The 21,036-nt window shown below is 35.9% G+C and overlaps 1 protein-coding gene across 1 annotated transcript; it reads left to right on the top strand.

Moving 5' to 3' along the window:
* Positions 1 to 1,111: 1,111 nt before the first annotated feature.
* LOC132359009 (sex comb on midleg-like protein 2) lies at positions 1,112 to 19,880 on the top strand. Its single transcript, XM_059912210.1, has 9 exons — positions 1,112 to 1,118; positions 2,482 to 2,693; positions 6,216 to 6,342; positions 8,434 to 8,637; positions 9,357 to 9,551; positions 14,431 to 14,544; positions 15,241 to 15,495; positions 18,504 to 18,655; positions 19,752 to 19,880. Exons 1-9 carry the CDS (start codon positions 1,112 to 1,114, stop codon positions 19,878 to 19,880), a joined length of 1,395 nt encoding a protein of 464 aa, XP_059768193.1.
* Positions 19,881 to 21,036: the final 1,156 nt, after the last annotated feature.

Genomic DNA, 21,036 nt, shown 5'->3' with positions numbered 1-21,036 from the left:
GGAAGGGGTCATTACCTTGGAAAGAATTTTTTTTAAATGGTTGGGGGAAGAAAAGCTTATTATAGGAGACTAAGGAAGCCCAGAATAATAAGGAAACTGAAGTATGAAGTATAGGCGATTCTTCTTTGTATCGTGGTAGTGAGTAGAAGGAAGATTCATGCAAGGGCTTGAAAGTACCAAAAACTAGGGAAGGAAACTTCAAAATAAGGGATATATGAGGGTTGTAAGAGAGAGCAAGGAGTTGGGGATCAAGTGATTAAATACCATGAAGAGAGGAGATCATTGAAACTGTAATGTTCCAGAGGAACCAGAGAAGATAGTTATTAGGACAAAAGTGAAAGGGGATTTGGCTTAGAAGAGTAGAGAGAAAACTTCATTTGATATAAGAGGAAGAGATGAGAATGAATGAAAATAAAAGTATTTTAAGATGGAGGAATGGGATGGTTATGATCACTCCCAAAAGATAGCCTTTAATCTTCTCATAAAGTAGACGGTAGGGTCATTTGCTGAATGGAATAGAGTGAGAGGGAGAGGGGAACTTAAAAAGGGGAAAATGTTCTGCCATTGAAACATACTTGGAAATCAGTGAGTTGAAGCAGTGACACCCCAGTTGAGGTTAGCATGGATGTTACAGTGATCTACAGTATCCCAATGTTCTGTAGCAGGAGTTGGCAAACTACAACCTGAGGGCCACATTTAGCCCATGTAGCCTGTGAGCTAGGAATAGTTTTTATATTCATAAAGGGTTTGAAAAAAGAGAGAGACAAAGAAGATTGTGTGACAGAGACCATATGTGACCTTCAAAGCCTAAAATATTTACTCTCTGGCCCCTTAAGGAGAGAACTGACCCTTGCTTAGGACCAGAGAAAGCAAATGATAGTGTGACTCAGTGGTTGGAGCTGACATGTTGGACATGATCAAAGATCAGGGGGTGATAACGTAAGGGATACTAGTTATGAGGGTTTTGGTGGAGGTGGACAGTTGGGTGCAGGTTGATAAGGGGGTAAAGTAAAGCCAGAAGAAAGCTAGCAGATTGGATGAAAATGGAGAGGGCTTGTGGCTAGATCTCATAATGAGAATGAAAAGCATGATCAGTTGGTGTAAAGCAAAGATGACAGGTAAGGAAGTTGGAGGTGGAGAAGGGAAGCACAGTTGGTTATCTTGGAGATAGAAGAGCTTCACAAATTGTCTATTGATGAGGTCAGGATGATGGAGCATCAGAAGTATGACATTTAAATTCCTGAAGATGATAACAGGGAGACTCTGTAAGAAGAAATAATGTGAATTAGGTTACTAGAGTTATTTGAAGAAAGTGGAAGTGGGCATGGAGTATGAGGTAGATGATGGTAAAGAGTTAAACAGAGGCTGGTGTAAGTAGGTAAATTCCTATAAATAAGGGGAGGGGGAAAGTGATGGTGGCAGTTAAGTGGTCCTCCATTTGCCCTGGCAGCTGTTCCATCCTCTTGACTAGGTAATTGATAGAGGTAGATAAAAAGGCTGCAGGGAAGATGTGGTATTCTCCATAGAAGGTCACATTTACACATAGTCTTTGAGGATGGGAGAAGCAAAGTGGTAGATTAGTTTCAAGTTGTAAAATGAAGCCCTCGAAATAAAAGTAGTTGATTTTTTTTGCACAGATGTATAAATGTTTTACTTATACAGCTCCTCCTGTAAAGACTTTTTGACGTTAGTACTATTTACTATGTAAAGTTCATTTTTTGTACTAATGAAATTATTAAGGGATTAATACTAAAAATATCTCTTTTTACTTAACTATGAATATATACAAGAGTAACCTGGCAGGTAATCTTCATTTGAAATATTAAAACTGTTTTGATTGGGCTACAAATAACTGATAGATACAAATCACTTGGGCATGATAGTGGTCCTTCCATGACAACGTTAATGTAGAGTCTATATTATGGCTTATGAAGCTTTACTATTAAACATACATATAGGAACATAATGTATTTTAGCCACTAAAAAAAAAAAAAAAAAAAAAAAAAAATCTAGTTAGGGGGATTCCCCTGGCGTTTAAAAGATGACGCAGGAGCCGTTGGTAGCTGCTTTGTTATGTTTTTCTATATTGGTGAGCAAAATGATTCCTGTATATGGCATAATTGGATAGTATTTTCTGAAGGAAAAACTCTTTTCTGTGCCAAGGACTAAAAATATGAGAAGCAGACAAAAGGTAAATTGATAGAAATTTTCACTGTGCTAATTAAGTGGGAAGTTACTGGTTCTTATTATAAAAGCCTCTTTATTTTTTCTGGAGAATCAGACTATTTCCTGATAACCTGAAATCTTAAATACCTAAAACGTGATTTTAAATGGTACCTTTATTTTAAGTGGTTTTCAGTGAATGACCTTTGGAATATTTTTAAAGATTGAGTTAAATTTCTTCTGAATCATAAGAAGAAAATACCTTAATTATGTCATTTATTTTAATTGTATTTTTGTGTTGTGTGTTTTTTCCCTCAGTTCCTATTACAAAGAATATAGCAAAACCACATTCTTCCAAAGTAACCCAGTGTTCAATGAAGTCTCCACAGAAAACTGCTGTAATATTACCAACACAGCAGATCAGGAAATCAAGTCGGATTAAACCACCTGCACCTACTTCAGTCCCCAAGAAGGGGAGTACTGTTAAAAATATCACACCAAAGAAAAAAGGCCCAAACTCAGGAAGAAAGGTTAGTTGTATCTCCTACGAATTTGTATTACAGGTCTCCGTAGTGCCTTGTTATTAAACATACAGTTTAGGACTTACTAAGAGTGTTATGATGCCTTTTAGGAATGTACCAAGAGTATATAAGGCTTTTTACAAGGTGGAGCAGGGAGGGGAAGGGAAGGATTGGGAGTTCGGGACTAGCAGATGTAAACTATATATAGGATGGATAAACAACAAGGACCTACTGTATAGCACAGGGAACTATATTCAATATCCTGTGATAAACCATAATGGAAAGGAATATGAAAAAGGATATATAACTGAGTCACTTTGCTATACAGCAGAAATTAAACACAACATTGTCAATCAACTATACCTAATTAAAATTTAAAAAAAAAGTATATAAGGCTTTTTAAGGCCTGTGTAACAATCAAGATTGTTATTTCTTTTCTTGGATAAATTTAAAACTGAATAGTGTTCGACCTCTTCAAAACCACATTGAAAATACCGCATGGGTGTATTTATGTTCGAGCCAGTTTATTTAAAACTCCGTATACTTTAAAAATCAATGCGAAGTGAATTTTACTGTACATAGATTATACCTCAGTAAAATGGGGGTGAGGGGGAAATCAGTGTGATAAATTCAGTGATGCTAAAGTCACATCCTACCTAGCTGACTCTCCCCCAAAGAAAACAACTCTAAAACCTGGAAATAATAGACAAAGCAGCTACCCGAAGACACTGGAGAATGAATGGAAGCAGACAGACTGTGGTTGGGGGGAATACACATAGGAGGAGGGGTGTTATACGAAATTCTATATTCAGCAAACATACTCTTCAAGAATGAAGAACTAAAGACGTTTTCAGGTAAAAGCATACAAAAAATTCATCACTGGCAGAAAAACACTATAAGAAATGCTGAAGGAAGTTATCTCTAGGCAAACACTAATGACTTTCTTTTTGCTTTTTTCCTCTTAATTTCTTTATAAAAATAGGACTATTTAAAGCAATGATTATAATACAATACAGTCTTGTGGGGTTTATAGCATACATAGATATAATACATAAAAAAATTATAGTATAAAGGCTTAGGGGTGGGGGATATGGATTTGTAGCATTGCAAGGTTTCAACATTTTCTGTTAAGTAGTACAATATTAACTTTATGTGGATTGTACATTGAAACTCCCAGAGCATATTGTAAAAATACAAATGCAAAGAAATATAGCTAAAAAGCCAATAGGAAAATTAAAATGGAATTCTAAGGACTATTCAAGTAATCAACAACAACAAAAAAGAGGAAAGTAAGACAGAGGAACAAAACACAGAGGAAACAAACAGAAAACAAATAATAAATGGTAGACCCAGACCCAAACTTATTAGTAATTACTTTAAAAATTAGTAAACTAAACTTTTCAGTTAGAAGACAGAGATTATCAAAATGGATTTTTTAAAAGATCCAAATACATCCTGTCTACAAGAAATACACTCTAAATATAAAGACATAGAATCTCTCTAGATCTGTTAGAACTGAATTAAATTTCAGCAGTATTACCTTAAACATTTCTGAGTTCAGCCACCTGATATCAATATATATAACGTTTCTATTTTGTTACAACTAATGTTTGCAGTATGGAGCAAAATGACAATACCATTTTGATTTAAAAAACTTACATTAATATTGGTATTTTATTTTAAAAGGCATTCAAAATTTATAAAATAAAAATGAAAAGTCAATAAAACTGAATATTTTTCAAATATAAAATCATAAATATTGAAAAAATCAAATAAGCAGATTATTCTAATGTAAATTCTTAGCAGCTGACATTTTTTAAATTAAAAATAAATTATATAAGGGGACTTCCCTGGTGGCGCAGTAGTTAAGTCTCCGCACTCCCGATGCAGGGGGCCTGGGTTCAATCCCTGGTCAGGGAGCTAGATCCCACATGCATGCCGCAACTAAGAGTTCGCATGCCACAACTAAGGAGCCCTCGAGCCGCAACTAAAGGAGCCCGCCTGCCACAACTAAGGAGCTGGAAAGCCACAACTAAGGAGCCCTCCTGCCGCAACTAAGACCCGGTGCAACCACATAAATAAATAAATATTTTTTAAAAATAAACTGTATAAACTTAAGGAAAGTTAATGAAATTTAAAGGCAAATCATTTATTTTAAATGCATTTTAAAAATTAAAATGTATCAAGGGTGTCATTGATGCATATATTTAGTACATATTTTCCAGTTGCTGAAAAAAGTCTTTGTGATTAGCTGGTATATGGTCAAGATATGATAACTCCAGAAAGTTTCTCTTCATTCTTTTACTTTCAAATAATTCCAATGCTGATTTGACAATTTTAAAGAAATCTTTTTGAAAATATTGTTGTATGGTGGTGAGGAGGGGCAAGGGAAAGATAATGTAATTTTTTTGATAATAAACTTTTTTGTTGCAAAAGAAGCATTTCAATTCACCTTCATCTTTTTTAGCTTCATTATTTCATCATAAAAAGATGAAGATTCAACTCTTTGAACTAGAGTAGGAATTGTTCTTGCTGTACTCTCCTTTGTCAATTATTTTCTTCCCTTCCTTAAGCATTCTAGAAGTATGGAAGTATGGAAGCATATTTTCCAAATAACTATTCAATTTACATTGTTAGTGCAAACACACTATTTTGGTATGTCATAAGTCAAAGGGTTTAGATGTTAGATTTTTAAAATACTGAAAGAACGGGAATATATTGACACAATAATTGTAATTTAGTATTTTCAAAATAATTTACTAAGGTACTGTGAACCCAAATGACAGTCACTAATTTAAACAAATAAAGAAAAATCCGACAACAGAGTGTTTGTTTTTTTCTCCTTTTTCCCTGCCTTTTAAAATATCTTCTATTATTACCTTTTCTAGGCACAAGATCCCCTTCTCTGATACTGAAGAGTTGTGTTTGAAGATAGCTCCTAGAAAACCCCAAGAGTTGATGTAAAATAAACAAAACACTAGTGATGTTAACAATACCCAGAAGACATTTGGTTCTTACATACAATAGGCATAATTTTGTATGGACTTTAGCAAGCCACTTACAATTTTGTCAAAATTATCGTATGTAATATGGAGGAATGCAGGCTAGATATGGTAAAACCCAGATGAGTGACTGCTTTCTGAAGACAAACTTTGTCCTCTGCCTTGTTGAGGTCCCCCACCCTCATCTGATGGATTGCTGGATTAGATTTCCAAACTACTTTAGCAGTGTAAAAAACTTACTGGGAACCTCAAAAAAAATAAAAAATAAAACAAGTTTTACAGAGTGAATTATTTTGGCTAAAGTGTGACTAGTTGGAACAGGGGGTAGCATTGGGAATCCCAGCCTCTTGGTCTCTTCCTCTCCTACCTGACCAGCTTATGGGCCCCTCTTAGGAGCACAGTTTGAAAAGTACTGCAGTTTGTGACACAGAGATTTCCAACCCAGAGGACTTCAGACAACTGATCATTTGTGAACCAGTGATGCCAATAATTTTATGACCTCCTTATCTAGGAATTTTTTTTTTAACAGGAAAAATGTATTCCTGTTGTATGTTCCACATCTTCAGCTCCTCTCAGTACGCTGACCAGAGGACGTCGTGGTGCTTCATATGATAAGGATGCTGTTGCTGGGTCATCTAAAATAGTGATGTCTACAGGTAAATTAATATTTTTAAAAGAGTATAAAATTAGTTATCTTTTGTTGTATTATTTTCAGTGTCTTTGAAGTCTTGGAAATAAAATAAGAGGGAAAAAAGATGATAGTAAACATTTCTTTTAGCATTTTTCATATTAAAATATTTTGAAATTCTGATTGTTCATTTTGATGTCAAGGAAAAACAATCTGTTTAAATACATAAGTCACTTGAAAATTCAACACCCTTAAGATATTTTATCCCTCTTGGTAAGATTTATAAAATTTACATTATTGTCAAATCTATTCTTGTTTTCCCATTATCTCATTTCACAATTTGTCTTTTTTGTTTTTCATGTATTTTTAAGGTACCTCAAACCTTATTTTAATGCCTTATAAAATTTTCACAGATCCTTGCCTGTCAGGGGGCATGATGACTTTAAATTGTTCTTTGCTATGTGAAGAGTGTGAAATGACAGACACCCAAACTAATCAGTCCCTTTTATTTGTCATTTCCTGCAAATTTCCTTATTCCTTTCCTGTTTTTTAAAGCAAGTTTTTTTGCTCCCTCTCCTAGACCCTTAATTATCTCTCTTACATTCTTCTGTTCCTTGGACTTTTCCCCTCAATTTTTCTTTTCTTATTAAAAAGAAATTATAATTTAATTTAATTTTTTGAAATAGAAATCACTTTAAAAATGATTATTGTAACATACCCCCCCCCTTTTTTTTTTTGGCTGTGTTGGGTCTTTGTTGCTGCGCGTGGGTTTTCTCTAGTTTTGGCGAGCGGGGGCTACTCTTTGTTGCGGTGCACAGGCTTCTCGTTGCAGTGGTTTCTTCTCTTGTTGTGGAGCACGGGCTCCAGAGTGCAGGCTCAGTAGCTGTGGTGCATGGGCTTAGTTGCTCCGCGGCATGTGGGATCTTCCCAGACCAGGGCTCGAACCCGTGTCCCCTGCATTGGCAGGTGGATTCTTAACCACTGCACCACCGGGGAAGCCCGTAACATACCTCATTTTGTCTCTTTATTATTTCTGATTTTTAGTCCATTAGGAGGGGAGCCTAGCTAAACGAGTATAAACATTGAAATCCTTGTTTAGCTCACTTGTGTTCAGTAGAACTTTGTCCATGCCATCAGCACCTCAGGTTAAGTTTTTAATAGGTGTTTCATTTCTGTGACAGAGTCCATCCTTCCTCTGGCTATTGCCACAAAGCTTAATTATATATTTCAACATAGTGAAAGTGAGATTAATGGGTTTTTATTGTACTAAATATAGACTGTATACATGAAAATTTTGCAATATATTGAGTAGTGGATAAAAATAATGTGCCTCTTGATTTAGGGGGACAATATATTTTCTGTTTGTTAATAATCATATTACGTTGTGTGTTAATTTGTATTTGTTGATACTCAGTGAAGAAAAATTATAGAAACTTGACTGATTGTGATTATAGATTATTTGCTTCTAAATTCTAAATGCTTTTATTATACGAAGGAAAGCATTTATTTTTAAAATTTTCGTCCGTGAACCTCAGCATGTATATAAAGAACATTTTTATTTTCTTAAAAATTAATGAAAAAAATTTCTCTAGGTCATTAGAACTTACTGTGACACATATCTGAAATTATTTGGTTACTTTAGAAAATACTATATAATGAGAGTGCAATATTGTTGATTTAAAATAAATTCAGTCCAAAAGGAGTGTGCTAATATGACCAGTTTTGAAAGAAAATTCTTATAGTGTGATTACTGTTAAAAAGTGAAAATATTCTTGTCTTTAAGCCATTTTATATAATCTGAGAATGTGTGAAGAATTGTTTTGTGATGCTACTAAAACTTGTATTGTTTTTATTATAATCAGTTTGGGCAGAATTCTAGAAAATGGAATAAGCATTTGGATTATTTATTTCTAGATTTAATATATTTACAAAATGTGAAAATATATTTACATATATATTTTTAGGTAGCAGAAAGGATCACCGATAGTAACTATGTTTAGGTTCTCTTTGAGTGAAGCGTGGCTAATGGGATATATAGTGATTGATTATGTAGTGTTTATGTTCCTTCTAACCAATCTCATTGTTTGTTATATCTATATAATACACATTTTTCATCAAGTCTGTGTCTATGTAAACAAACATGGAAACTGTGGCCCTCACCTGGATCAGACGAAAATCCAGCAGCTGCCCAACCGCTTTGGCCCAGGCCCTGTCAATGTGGTGCTCCGGCGGACGGTGCAGGCCTGCGTGGATTGTGCCATTCAAAGTAAGACTGTTTTTGGATTCCTTAAGCCAGATCATCGTGGAGGAGAAGTGATAACCGGTATGCTCATCTAATCCTTTATGAGGTTTTATTCCCTAATTTGTTTGTAGGTTTCAAGAAGGCAAGGATTTTATAATACATAGATTATTTTATAAATTTATATTCTGTTAACTATAATATTTGAATATTATATTAATGTAATAGAATATGTATAATAATTATATGTTTATAGACTTTTAACCCTGGTTTGGAAAGTTTAACTTTCAATATAGACAAATAATGTCAGAGTAATGCTGTATATTGAGGTAAGAGGTACAGATTTTTCCTTTTACCTGCTATATTAAGCTCACTATAGATAAAGTGAGCTTAATATATTTTAATTTTTTTAGAAAACAGACTAATCTGTAAGAATCTCTAAATAAAAATGTGATTCAAGAAGTGAGTAAGAGGTAAGATACACATGGCTTTCATGATTGTATGATCAGATACTGCATTTGTACCCATGGAATGTTTGGAAGAGCAGGAACTATTGTACATCAGTGGGTTTCTGTTGTTGTTGTTTACTTTATGAATATTTTTAAATGAGAATGCTTTTACTAGTTCAGACTATTGTGTTTGAATGAGAGGAACTTTTATAATTTAAGATTATTCCTTTATAAATTACAAAAACCACACATTAGATTTATAATACATTTCCTAAATTGATGGCTTTTATTTTTGTTGATGTGGTTCTCATCTTTCTGTGATGTAACTCTGACATCTTTTCTTCCCTATAATAGCCTCCTTTGATGGGGAAACTCATTCCATCCAGCTCCCTCCAGTGAACAGTGCATCATTTGCTCTTCGCTTTCTTGAGACCTTGTGCCACAGCCTGCAGTGTGATAACCTTTTGAGTAGCCAGCCTTTTAGCTCTTACAGAGGTAATGGTCATAGTCCTGCAGAGCATGATCAAAATAAATCAGATAAGAGAAAATGTAAAATTTTATACTGTGCTTCTATTTTATATTAGAGTCTACATTAACTTGAGAATCTTATATAATTCAGTTTTTCCTGTGTCTTCCTCAAAGTAAACCTTTTAGCCACAGTGAACTAATTAGACATGTATAATATATAGTTTTTGTTCATTCAAAGTGGAAAAGTAATTTCTTATTGAATTCATAATTAACTTGAGAATCAAAACCTGAAAGGTGTATCATTGTGGGGTTTCTTTGTTTTTTAAAATTTATTTATGTATTTATTTATTTTTGGCGGCGTTGGAGCTTCGTTGCTACGCATGGGCTTTCTCTAGTTGTGGCGATCGGGGGCTACTCTTCGTTGTGGTGCACGGGCTTCTCATTGTGGTGGCTCCTCTTGTTGCAGAGCACGGACTCTAGACGTGCAGGCTTCAGTAGTTGTGGCTTGCGGGCTCCAGAGCGCGGGCTCAGTAGTTGTGGCGCACGGGCTTAGTTGCTCCGCAGCATGTGGGATCTTCCCGGACCAGGACTCGAACCTGTGTCCCCTGCGTTGGCAGGCGGATTCTTAACCACTGCGCCACCAGGGAAGCCCCCTCAGTCCTCTTTTAAGTACTGTCTGTATGGTATATTTTTTCCCATCCTTGTACTTTCAACCTATTTGTGTGTTTGAATTTAAAGTGTAGTAAGTTTGTAATACAACTTTAAAAAAAAATCCATTCTGCCAATCTAATTTTTTACTGGAGTGTTTATTTCATGTACATTTAATTTAATTACTGATAAGGTAGGACTTACATCTACCATTCTTTATGTCTCTCTTTTTTTTGGGGGGGGTGGGGCTAGTCTTTTCCTCCATCACTGCCTTCTTTTGTTTTAAGTAGATGTTTTCTTGTGTACCATTTTATTTTCCTTGTTCTTTTTACTATTTTTTTGAGTTATTTTCTTAGTTAGTTGCCTTGGGGATTACAATTAACATCTTAATTTAAAACAATCCAGTTTGGATTAATACCAACTTAATTTTAATGTTATGCCAAAACTTTGCTCCAGCATAGTTTTGTTTTCTGCCCACTTCTTTGTGCTATTATTGTCATACAAATTATATTTTATACATTATAAGCTCCCAAATACAGTTTTATAATTACGGCTTTTTAAAAAAAATAAATTTATTTATTTTATTTATTTATTATTTTTGGCTGCATCAGGTCTTCGTTTCTGCGTGTGGGCTTTCTCTAGTTGCGGCGAGCGGGGGCTACTCTTAGTTGTGGTGTATGGGCTTCTCATTGCAGTGGCTTCTCTTGTTGCGGAGCACGGGCTCTAGGCACGTGGGCTTCAGTAGTTGTGGCTTGCGGGCTCCAGTAGTTGTGGTTTGCGGGCTCTAGAGCGCAGGCTCAATAGTTGTGGTGCACGGGCTTAGCTGCTCCGCGGCATGTGGGATCTTCCCGAACCAGGGCTTGAACCTGTGTCCCCTGCATTGGCAGGTAGATTCTTAACCACTGCGCCACCAGGGAAGCCCTATAATTATTGCTTTATGTAGTTGTCTTTTAAATGAGAAAGGAGAAGAAAAGAGTTATAAACACAAATATATTTACTGGTACTGTTTATTTTTTTTTTAAATGTGGATTTAAGTTATTCTCTATTTTCATTTCAACTTGAAGGAGTCTCTCTAGTATCTCTTATAGGGTAGCTCTCTACAAGTGAGGAATTCTCTCAGTCTTTCTTTATGGAGAATTTCCTATTTTCTCCTTCAGTTTTTAAAGATTAGTTTTGCTAGATATAGAATTCTTGGTTGACCATCTTTTTGTTTCAGTGCTTTGAATATGCCATCCCACTTCCTTCTAGCCTGTGTAGTTTCTGATGAGAAGTCAGTTGCTAATCTTATTGAGGCTCCTTTGTATGTGATGATTTGCTTTTCTCTTGCTGATTTCAAGATTCTCTTTGTCTTTTGCTTTTGGTGGTTTGACTCTAGGTGTGGATATCTTTGCATTTATAACTGGAGATTCTTGTGCTTTTTGGATTATGCAGATTAATGTTTTGCATTAAAGTTGGGAAGCTTTTAGACATTATTTCTTCAGATAGTCTTTTTGCTCCTTACTCTCTCTGTCCTCTCCTTCCAGGACTCTCCCATTATGTTTATTGTGGCATGCTTGATGGTGTCCCACAGGTCTCTGAAGTCTGTTCATTTTTTTCTCTCTCTCTCTCTCTTTTTTTTTTTCTGTTCCTCAGACTATATAATCTCAATTGACCTCTTAAAAAATTTGGTGATTCTTTCTTCTGCTAATTCACATCTGCTGTTGAGCCCCTCTAGGGTTTTTTTTTTTTTTAAATTTCATTTATTATACTTTTCAAGTCCTGAATTTCTATTTGGTTCTTTTTATAATTTTTATCACTTTATCGATAGTGTGAGACATTGTTCTTATACTTTCCTTTAGTTCTTTAGACATGATTTTTTTTTAAGTTCTTTAAACATATATAAAATAACTGACTTGATATCTTTGCTTAGTAAGTCCAGTGTCTGGGCTTCCTCAGAGGCAGTTTCTGTTGACTTTTTCCCCCCTGTGTATGGGTCATACTTTCCTCTTCTTTGCATGTCTCCTAATTTTTTAATTGAAATTTAAAAGTAATATAATGCAGCAACTCTGAAAATTAGGTTCCCTCCCCCTTCCTAGGCTCTGTTGTTGTTGCTGGTGCTGTTTGGATTTTTAGTGACTCTCCTGGACTAATTTAATGACTTTTCCAGGTCTAATTTTGTTATATGTGGCTACTGAAGTCTGTTCACTTAGCTTAGTGGTCAGCTAATAATTGGACAGGGATTTTCTTAAGTGCCTGGAACCAGTATGTCTCCCGGCCTTTGCCAAGGGGTTCTTAGTGTGTGTTGGGACTTACCTTGAACATTCCAGGAGACAGTTTACAAATCTGCTTTGTGCAGGGCTTCAAGGTCAGCAAAAAATGAAAGATTAGGGCCTTCTAAAGTCTTTCCTGAGCATTCATACAACCATGTACATACATATGGCCTTCTAGATTCCCAGGAATATCTCAGTGCTTTTCAGAGTCCCCTCATGGACATCTCATTCTCCAGTTTTTCCTTTTAAGCTTCTTGGTCAGCTTCTTGTCAGCCCCAACTGGTAATACTACCTCTGGGAGCTGCAGTGTTAAACAATTGCCATTGTTGTGGGTTTTTTGGTTTGGTTTTGGTTTGGTTTTTGACCAGTGCTTTGGATAGGGCTGTTTACACAGAGCAGGCTCTGATTTAGGTCAAATAAAACAAGCCCAGAGATCAGAGGTTTTCAGTGAGCTGCAAGATTGATCAAATAGTGACAGTTCTCTGGGGGTGGAGCTTTTGGAGAGTTCCAAATCCTTTGTGCCCCCTCCAGTGCTAGGCTGGCTGCTGGCTTTCACAGCTACTGTAGTTGCGAAGCTGTTGGTTTGCAAGGCTGCTGCAAAACTGGGGTGAATGGGATTATATTAGGGAAGCTAAAATGCCACAGAATTTGTTGTTCTTTCTGAGATTCAGCCATTTTTCTTGAATAAATGCTTTTTGGGTTGTTGTAATCCTTTAGTTAACGTCCAGAATTTTGAAAAAGTTAACTTTGCCAGTGCTGTCATTATTTTTATGAAGGAGTGGATTTTCTGAAGTCCTTAATCAGTCATCCTGGAAGTTGCTTCTCTATGATGACTTCTCTATGAAGTACTTTGTAAATTATCTGGCTTTTTCTAGTTATCTCTGCAGGAACAATTTCATGCCTGAGCTCACTACGATACCCAGAAGCAGAAGTCAAGAATCAATTTTATGTTTGTATCAACCCCAGATAGTAGACCATATACCAGCTTCATAAACTTTTCATAAAGAAAGTATTATAATATTACAAGTAAAAGATAAGTAAAGACTTTTTCTGATCTTGCTATGATTCTGAGGTAAATATGTATAGAAAACTTTAGAAACTGTATATTTTAGTACTCCAATTTTCTGTATCATTAAATGGGTATGAAAAAAGTCAATTATTTCTCTTCTTAGAATTTAACTGTCCGAATTGTAGAAATATCTCTCATTCACTGAAGTATGTTTTGCCCGTTGGTTTTGTAGTTGATGATTAAAAATAAAATCAAATGGTGAGAGCTCTCTTAGACTCATTAGTAATCAGTCAGTAACTGGATGGCTAAAGATTGCTCATCAGACGACTTTGAGAGGCATGCCTGGCCCCCAGCCATTTTGAACTAGATGAAGTTTGACTTTGGTACTTTCTCATTGCAGTCTTTCTTCTCTCTGGAGGTCTGTTATCCTACTTTATAGATTTCTATTGCACTTTATTTTTCCTTTTAGTTGGAGATTAAATCAAAATATCGATCGATAATGTAGTGTAATGTAGTCTAATATAGTGTAATAGTGTAATTAATAAATTGAAATGTCTTTACTTTCAGGATTATGCCTTAAAGTGTGGTCCTTTAGGAAGAAATGCATTTGGGTGAATGATAAGTAAGCAGTAGAATTGTTGTAAGGGTACCCCTAGGCCAGGATTGTTGCCTGTAAAATGGAGTGTTCATTGTACCCTATCCTCTCTTTAACTTCTCTGAATTCTTAACTTTTCTTGCTCATGGGAGCGATTTTCCCAGGTCTTTTTAGACACATTACAATTGGTTGCCTCACTGTTGGCCTGAGAGAGTTAGAAAGATGTGATGACCCTAGAATAAATGAAGCCTAGACATAATGCCTTTAACCCTTGAATATAATATCACTGAAATATTTAATAGGATGAAATGAACACATCTTGTTCATAAATAATCGATAAATTATTGATGAAGTTATAGTAGGCAAATGATTTAGAAACAAAAGTGTTTTATGCTGATGATATGAAAACGCTTGAGTATATTAATTAGTTATAACAGACATTTCTTTTTTTGAAAACAGTAAAAGAAGATACAACAGAAAAGAAAAGCACCAAACGACCTTCTCAGCAACCTCTGCCTTATGTTGCTCCTCTCTCTCCTAAGCTCCCCAAAACAAAGGTGCATGCCTCTGAAGGTAAATAGTATTTACATGTTGCAAGATTGGGGAGAAAAGTCACTCTTCTATCACTTATATGCTCTTGAGTGTTGATGCTGGAAGTAGGGGAGTATATTCCCCCAAATCAGTTTGGCAGTTAGGCTGCTACTTTGGCAGCTTTGTTGAGCACTTCATTCCCTTCAGAAGTGCACAGTTGTCATTTCTCCTTAGATTAAAGAAAAACAGTTATAGGCGTATTTTCCATTCGGCTTTGTATTGCTAAAAGCTGATAGAAAGAGGAATAGAAAAACCTAGTACATTTCTCCAGTGAAAGTTTTAATAAGTGCCCAAGGAGTAAGCAAATGTTAGAAACCAACTGTGTGATCATATTGTAACAAAGAGTTGTGAAGAACTGCATTCCTAAAAATAAATGCTTTAGTGAGGTGTTCATAGTCTTGGTGGCAAGACTGGCAAGGGTTAGTTGCCATGAGAAAAATAGGTGATGTCATTAGAATCAATTTGGATTTCAGGACAGTGTCCATTACTATAAACACCAAGAAAGGGATGGCCATGTGCTTTGTGTTAGAGGTTTGTGGTTCAGTATAGTATGGCTTAAGTGAACTGTTGTTGGCAGTTAGGGGATTTTTGACCTTTTAATAGTATTCGAGCTGTAAGTCTGTTGAAGATAATTGCCTTTGTCTTTTTTCTTATTGCCTTTGTCTTTTTTTCTTGTAGAAGAAGTATTATCTGCTGAGGGAAATGGCATGCCCAAAGGGGAAATGCTTTCTGAAGAGTCCAAGAACTCACCACTAAATCCAGCAAGTTCTTTGAATCCTGCCAGCAGAAGTCCTGTAAGCACTCATACTCCAGTCTCCAGGAGTGTTTTTCAAAGTGTGCCATGCACCTCGAGTTCAACACTGGTGGGGACCAAATCATCTTCCAAGAGCGGTCACCATGAAGTTACATTCCAGAAGCAGAGGAAAAGTGAAGGTATATTCAAAAACAGTGATTCTCAGCCAGTGTGTTTGTCTTTCCCCTTAAGGTTTCCATGCCCCACAACATCCCCTGAGAGTTTATCGCATTGGAGAAAGTGCCAAAAGTGAGGAGGTCGAGTCCTCCCCTTCACATCATTTTCAGGGCCAAGCTGCTACACATGCTCTAATCCTCATGGCATTACAGAACTATTTCTGGGAATCTGGATCACCAACCATGTTTCTGATGGAGACTTCGCAGTTTAGTGCTTTTCCATCCATTGTAATTTATCATTTCCTTGGTTACTGCCTGGACTCACAACCCTCGCATGACTCTGAGGCCTGGAAGGATGCACTCCCTCTTCTTTCTGACGTACTCTCTTCCTTGTCCCTATTGAGACCTTTCCTGGCCCCAGCCTGTGTGTGGTTCCCAGATCTAGGCTCTGGCATCCTGTTGCTGCAGCCATTTCCCCATTTTCCACACTCCCAGTCGTTCCCTCAGACCCCCCAGGAGAACATGATATGTATAAACAGGACAGTATCCTACTCTTCATTTGGAAAGAGCCAGAGCAGCCTTCCATGTGCAAAGATAGCTACTATCCTGTACCCTTTTAAAAGGGTTAAGGGTGCTGTGGTGGGGGGAATAAGTGTTTTGTCTTTTGTCACCAGATAGGCATCTAGGCAAGGTTGAGGAGTAAAGGAAGTAGGAATCAACTAACTCCCCTGCCTTTCATAATGGATATTATCTATGGGCAACTGCACTGTACACATGCTGTGATACATTTAATATCGTCACCCCCATCTCCTACTCCGTGTAGATTGTCTCTGGTTTTGGAGTGATTTTTGTAGAGAGACTGAAGATAGATGTTCATTTTATAAAGGGGTAATGTACCCTGAATTTTTAGATATTTTCACAATATATGAGTTTATGAAGACAGGCCTTCTGATCTCCTAGTGTATATGAGACAGAGCCATTAAGGAGAAGAGCATGACTGGACTTTGATTATTTTTCACATAATTTTTTATTTCATGTAATTATTTGAATAACACTAAAATAATGTTCATAGCCTTCTCTGATTGTTTGGAAGATGTGGGCCCAATTAAATTATTTTCCATGATAGATTAGAAATAGATGAGCTCACGGTTGTTTTATTTTTATTTTTTAAATTTTTTATTTTTTAAATTTTTAAAATAAATTTATTTATTTTATTTATTTTATTTTTGGCTGTGTTGGGTCTTCGTTGCTGCACGCGGGCTTTCTCTGGTTGCGGCGAGCGGGGGCTACTCTTTCTTGCGGTGCGCGGGCTTCTCATTGCGGTGGCTTCTCTTGTTGCGGAGCATGGGCTCTAGGCATGTAGGCTCAGTAGTTGTGGCTCGCGGGCTCTAGAGCGCAGGCTCAGTAGTTGTGGTGCAAGGGCTTAGTTGCTCCGGGGTATGTGGGATCTTCCTGGACCAGGGCTCGAACCTATGTCCCCTGCATTGACAGGCGGATTCTTAACCACTGCGCCACCAGGGAAACCCCTGTTTTATTTTTAATATAAAATTATAGTTTTATACCAGAAATCATATCTTTACATATAGTTTATTTGTAGTAATCCGTAAAAGTAGTTATATGTTATTCAAAACATAACTATACCAGATTCTGATGACAGAAACCAAAAATCCCACACAAATATAAGTTAATTTAGAGGTATGGTTAGCCTTGCCAGTAGTTTTTTAAGTATTAAATTGAGTCTGTTTTGAGTTAAAGGAGAAGACTTTTCTGTCTAGATTGTTAGAATGCCTTAGGCATGGCATGGTCTATACCATCATCGTTTTTACTTGGGTTGATACAGCCCAGCAGCATTTCTTGGTAGACCAACATTTTTATCTCTGACAAGTAGAAAGTAGGATAGATTTTACTAAAGAGTTTTTATTTCATATCAAAGTTACGCTATTTAAAAAGAAAATAAGTAAAATTTACCATTGTGAGTTCTTTTATCTTCTGATTTTCTTTGCCCTTTCCCTGGGTGAATACTCAAAATACCCATAAAATGGCCAGAGCCCAGAGGATAGGAAAGAAAAGGTGCACTTTTGGCTAATTCACACATACAAAAATATTAAATTTGTATTGACGGTCCTTGTTTAGAGAAACAAATCCTCCTAGCAAATTACAAAACCCACTTCTCTTATCATACACTAACTTTAGAGAGTCAAGCACTCTGGTTGAGTAAATGAATACCTGTCTGGACACAAAGAAATTTCAATACAACGTAGTGAACGGCACAGCTATAACTTTTTGAGGTATGAGCACTTGAATTGTTTCATGTCTTAGTTACTTCTTTTTTAAACATATAAACCTTCAACCAAAATATCTCTTACTATGCAGTGAAACTTGAAAGAGGCATTCAGTATAATGTTAAAGTTACTTCTGACCTAGCTAAGCACAAAATAATCTTGTTTTCTTCAAAATTCAGGTAAGCATATCAGGCTTGAGAGACAGGAATTTAAAGAATAGAGTGATGCTAAAAACCATCCATATTGCATACATTAAAGTGAATAAATTTAAGCAATGATCAAACTGTAAATTCTGGGGATTTCCATTGCAGTTAGCTAGTAAAATAAACCTAATTTGGAGATATCAAGAGGAGAAAGATTGAGAGAAATTCTTTGAAATATTTAAAGTAAGAAAGCAGTAAGTTAGCTTAGATTAACCTAATTTAACCCAAGTAACAGATCTTTTGCTGTATTTTCCTGTGGCCAAAGTGGCCTCGGATTGCTCAGTCTCTTTTATGATCTTTGGAACTGCAAGGTGTCTTCCGAAGCTGCTTTTGTTGTTTGGGGGAGGTCAGGTGGGACATTCTTGAGTAGCCATCCTCAGGTCATCTTTACTAGGCTTTCCCTGGATTTTATCTTGGAGTCCTGGGTCCATGCCGGGGTACTTCACAGAAGGTTCCAGGAATGAGACAATTACTCCCTACCTAACATCTCTTCTTTCAGGATAATGATCAGGTCAAGTACGATTTGTCTTTTTTCCCCCCATTGAAGCTCCAAGTTATATAGCTGTACCTGACCCCAGTGTCCTGAAACAAGGCTTCTCTAAGGACCCTTCAACCTGGTCTGTGGATGAAGTGATACAGTTTATGAAACATAAAGATCCTCAGATATCAGGCCCCCTCGCCGACCTCTTCATGCAACATGTAGTGTATCTTTTGATCCGGTTTTCCTGCCGTAATGACTTTGAATGACCTCTCTGCAGGCCCTTCAGTTGGATACTGATTAGTGTGGATGGTGGGGGAACCCTATCAACTGATTTTTCCATATGCGAGAAAGTTTACTTTGCCCAAAGTTAGAGCCTTAAAGGGTGGAGGCTGGATCTGTGCTTTAAATGGGTACCCGAGTACCTAAAATACTACAAGTCTTCAAGTTCTCAAGAGAAGATGATTCGGCATGGCCGCTCTCAGGTGTCTTCTCCTTTGTAACAACAGTTACAAGGATCCTCCTCCCCACCTGCTCCCTGCTCGGCCCCAGGACCGTGAGTAGGAGGGGTGACCACAGCTGTGACAGGGTGTCTTCCTTGTTATGATGCCCGATGAATCCAGTAACTGTAAAAGATTAAGTGCAGCTTTATTTTAAATAGGAACTCATGAAAACCAAATAATATGCTTCCACGACATAAATTGCTTCATTAAGGAAATAATTTTAGGAGGATGCCTTGTGTCTGTTAAATAATGTTTATAGTCTTTTCTAATAAATCAAATTCATGACCAAATATCTATGTATTCCTTTTTGACATTGTAAGAAAATCGGTAATAAGTTTTCGTATCTAATTAGCTTCACACAACTAACTGAATAGCTTTCAACATAATGACAACACTGTATAGCACATTTACAGTTTGCATTAATGCTGATATACTCATATTCCCAGCCTTTCTAAGAAAGTTAATGACTGTCTGAAATTCATTTCTACAGTTCACAGTTTTCTACCCTTTGTCATAAATACGTGGTATTTTATTCAACATATAGTATTTAAAATCAGAGTTTGATGCTAAGGCCACTTTTCAAAGATACTGGGTTAAATTTCCTTTTTCTTAAAATTTGAAGTGAATTTAGAAATTTGCAAATGATGCTTCACATATAAGTTATATTTTTAATAGTTTTCAGGAAATAAATGCATATTCAGAGAATATATATTGAGAATGTACAGCTGCTCCCTATTTTGCATGTTCTTATATGTACGTAACGTGACAAAACATGAAATCAGTATTAGTAATTATAATTTCTTTCTCTCTGTAGGAGATTGATGGGAAGGCTCTGCTACTACTCAAAAGTGATGTGATGATGAAGTATATGGGGCTGAAGTTGGGGCCAGCCTTAAAGTTATGTTACTATATTGAAAAACTTAAAGAAGGAAAATATAATTGAAAAAAAATGTATAAGTTTAGATTAGACATAATTTTCAATTGTCTTGATAACTTTTTAATTTAAAAGTATTTTTATTCTCGTAGCAGTTTTTGTTTTGTAGACGGTTCCTGTAAAACTACGTTATATCCAGAATTGCAGAACTACATTGCAAGTCCAGTCTACTTCTTTAAAACACATTAACATGTTAGTATTAGCATATTCAACTTGGCAGTCCTTTATGTCTTATTATTATTTTACACTTTACAGTTTATTATTTAATTGTACAGTTTACAAATATACTTAATGCAGGAAACAGAGAAACACCGTTGATTTTGATTAATGTTTATATATAAAACCAAAACAGCTACATCCCAAAGGGGAAAGTATCAGGGACTGACAGGCTCTCTAATAAAATCCATGAGAAGTTTTCCTTAGAAAAGAATTTAAAGATGCAACTGTAGATATCACCTCTTTTTCAAATATTTTATGTCTGTTACTGCAATGTTCTGTTCGTGTTCTACCAATTTCCGGAAAGGGAATAGCCATATAAATTATTTTCCTTTCGTTATTATTTCTCTGTATGTTGTGTTTGTTCATATTTAAAGAAAAAAAACAAGCTTATAAACTTTCATAAAGTGTTCTTACCAGTTTTTGATAAATTTCGAACAATTGTAAGATAGAATGGTTGTTTTATGCAGGAGATATTATACTACTACAAGGGTGGTTTGGATGGAGTCTGATTAAAATTTTTCAGTGAAATACCTATTATTTCAAAACTTTACATATTTTCTCTAAGCTTAGACATTTAACTAGGCATTCATTTCTCATATCTCTATATGAGGACACCTGTGCCCAAATTTTTAAAATATATATATTTTATTGTCTGTGTTTATTCTTCATATGGATACTATACCATATTTATATATTATTCTATACCTGTAGGTATTCAAACAAGTAAATCTGTTCTTTTTGAATTTAATATGGCACTTTGCACTGCCACAGAGGTAATGGTGAACTATTTATATAGTTGGATGTTTTTATTCTGAAAAATATATGTGCATCATTTGCTATCACTAGTACCTCTCAGCTTAGTCTTCAGGGGATAAGAAACAATCCATAGATTGGTTTCCATACAGGGAAGTTCTCTGTCCTATGCAATGTTGCTAGTTAATTTGCT

Source organism: Balaenoptera ricei, unplaced genomic scaffold (genome assembly GCF_028023285.1).
Source record: "Balaenoptera ricei isolate mBalRic1 unplaced genomic scaffold, mBalRic1.hap2 scaffold_807, whole genome shotgun sequence".
Lineage (NCBI taxonomy): Eukaryota > Metazoa > Chordata > Mammalia > Artiodactyla > Balaenopteridae > Balaenoptera > Balaenoptera ricei.
The sequence above is the reverse complement of the archived record's forward strand: the minus strand, read 5'-3'. Positions and strand labels throughout refer to the sequence as shown.

Bases quoted from the DNA above. Each gene is read 5' to 3' on its own strand.
- LOC132359009 (XM_059912210.1), top strand. The intron at 8,638-9,356 runs GTATGCTCATCT...TCCCTATAATAG, and splicing joins TGGAGGAGAAGTGATAACCG to CCTCCTTTGATGGGGAAACT. The intron at 18,656-19,751 runs GTAGTGTATCTT...TTCTCTCTGTAG, and splicing joins CCGACCTCTTCATGCAACAT to GAGATTGATGGGAAGGCTCT.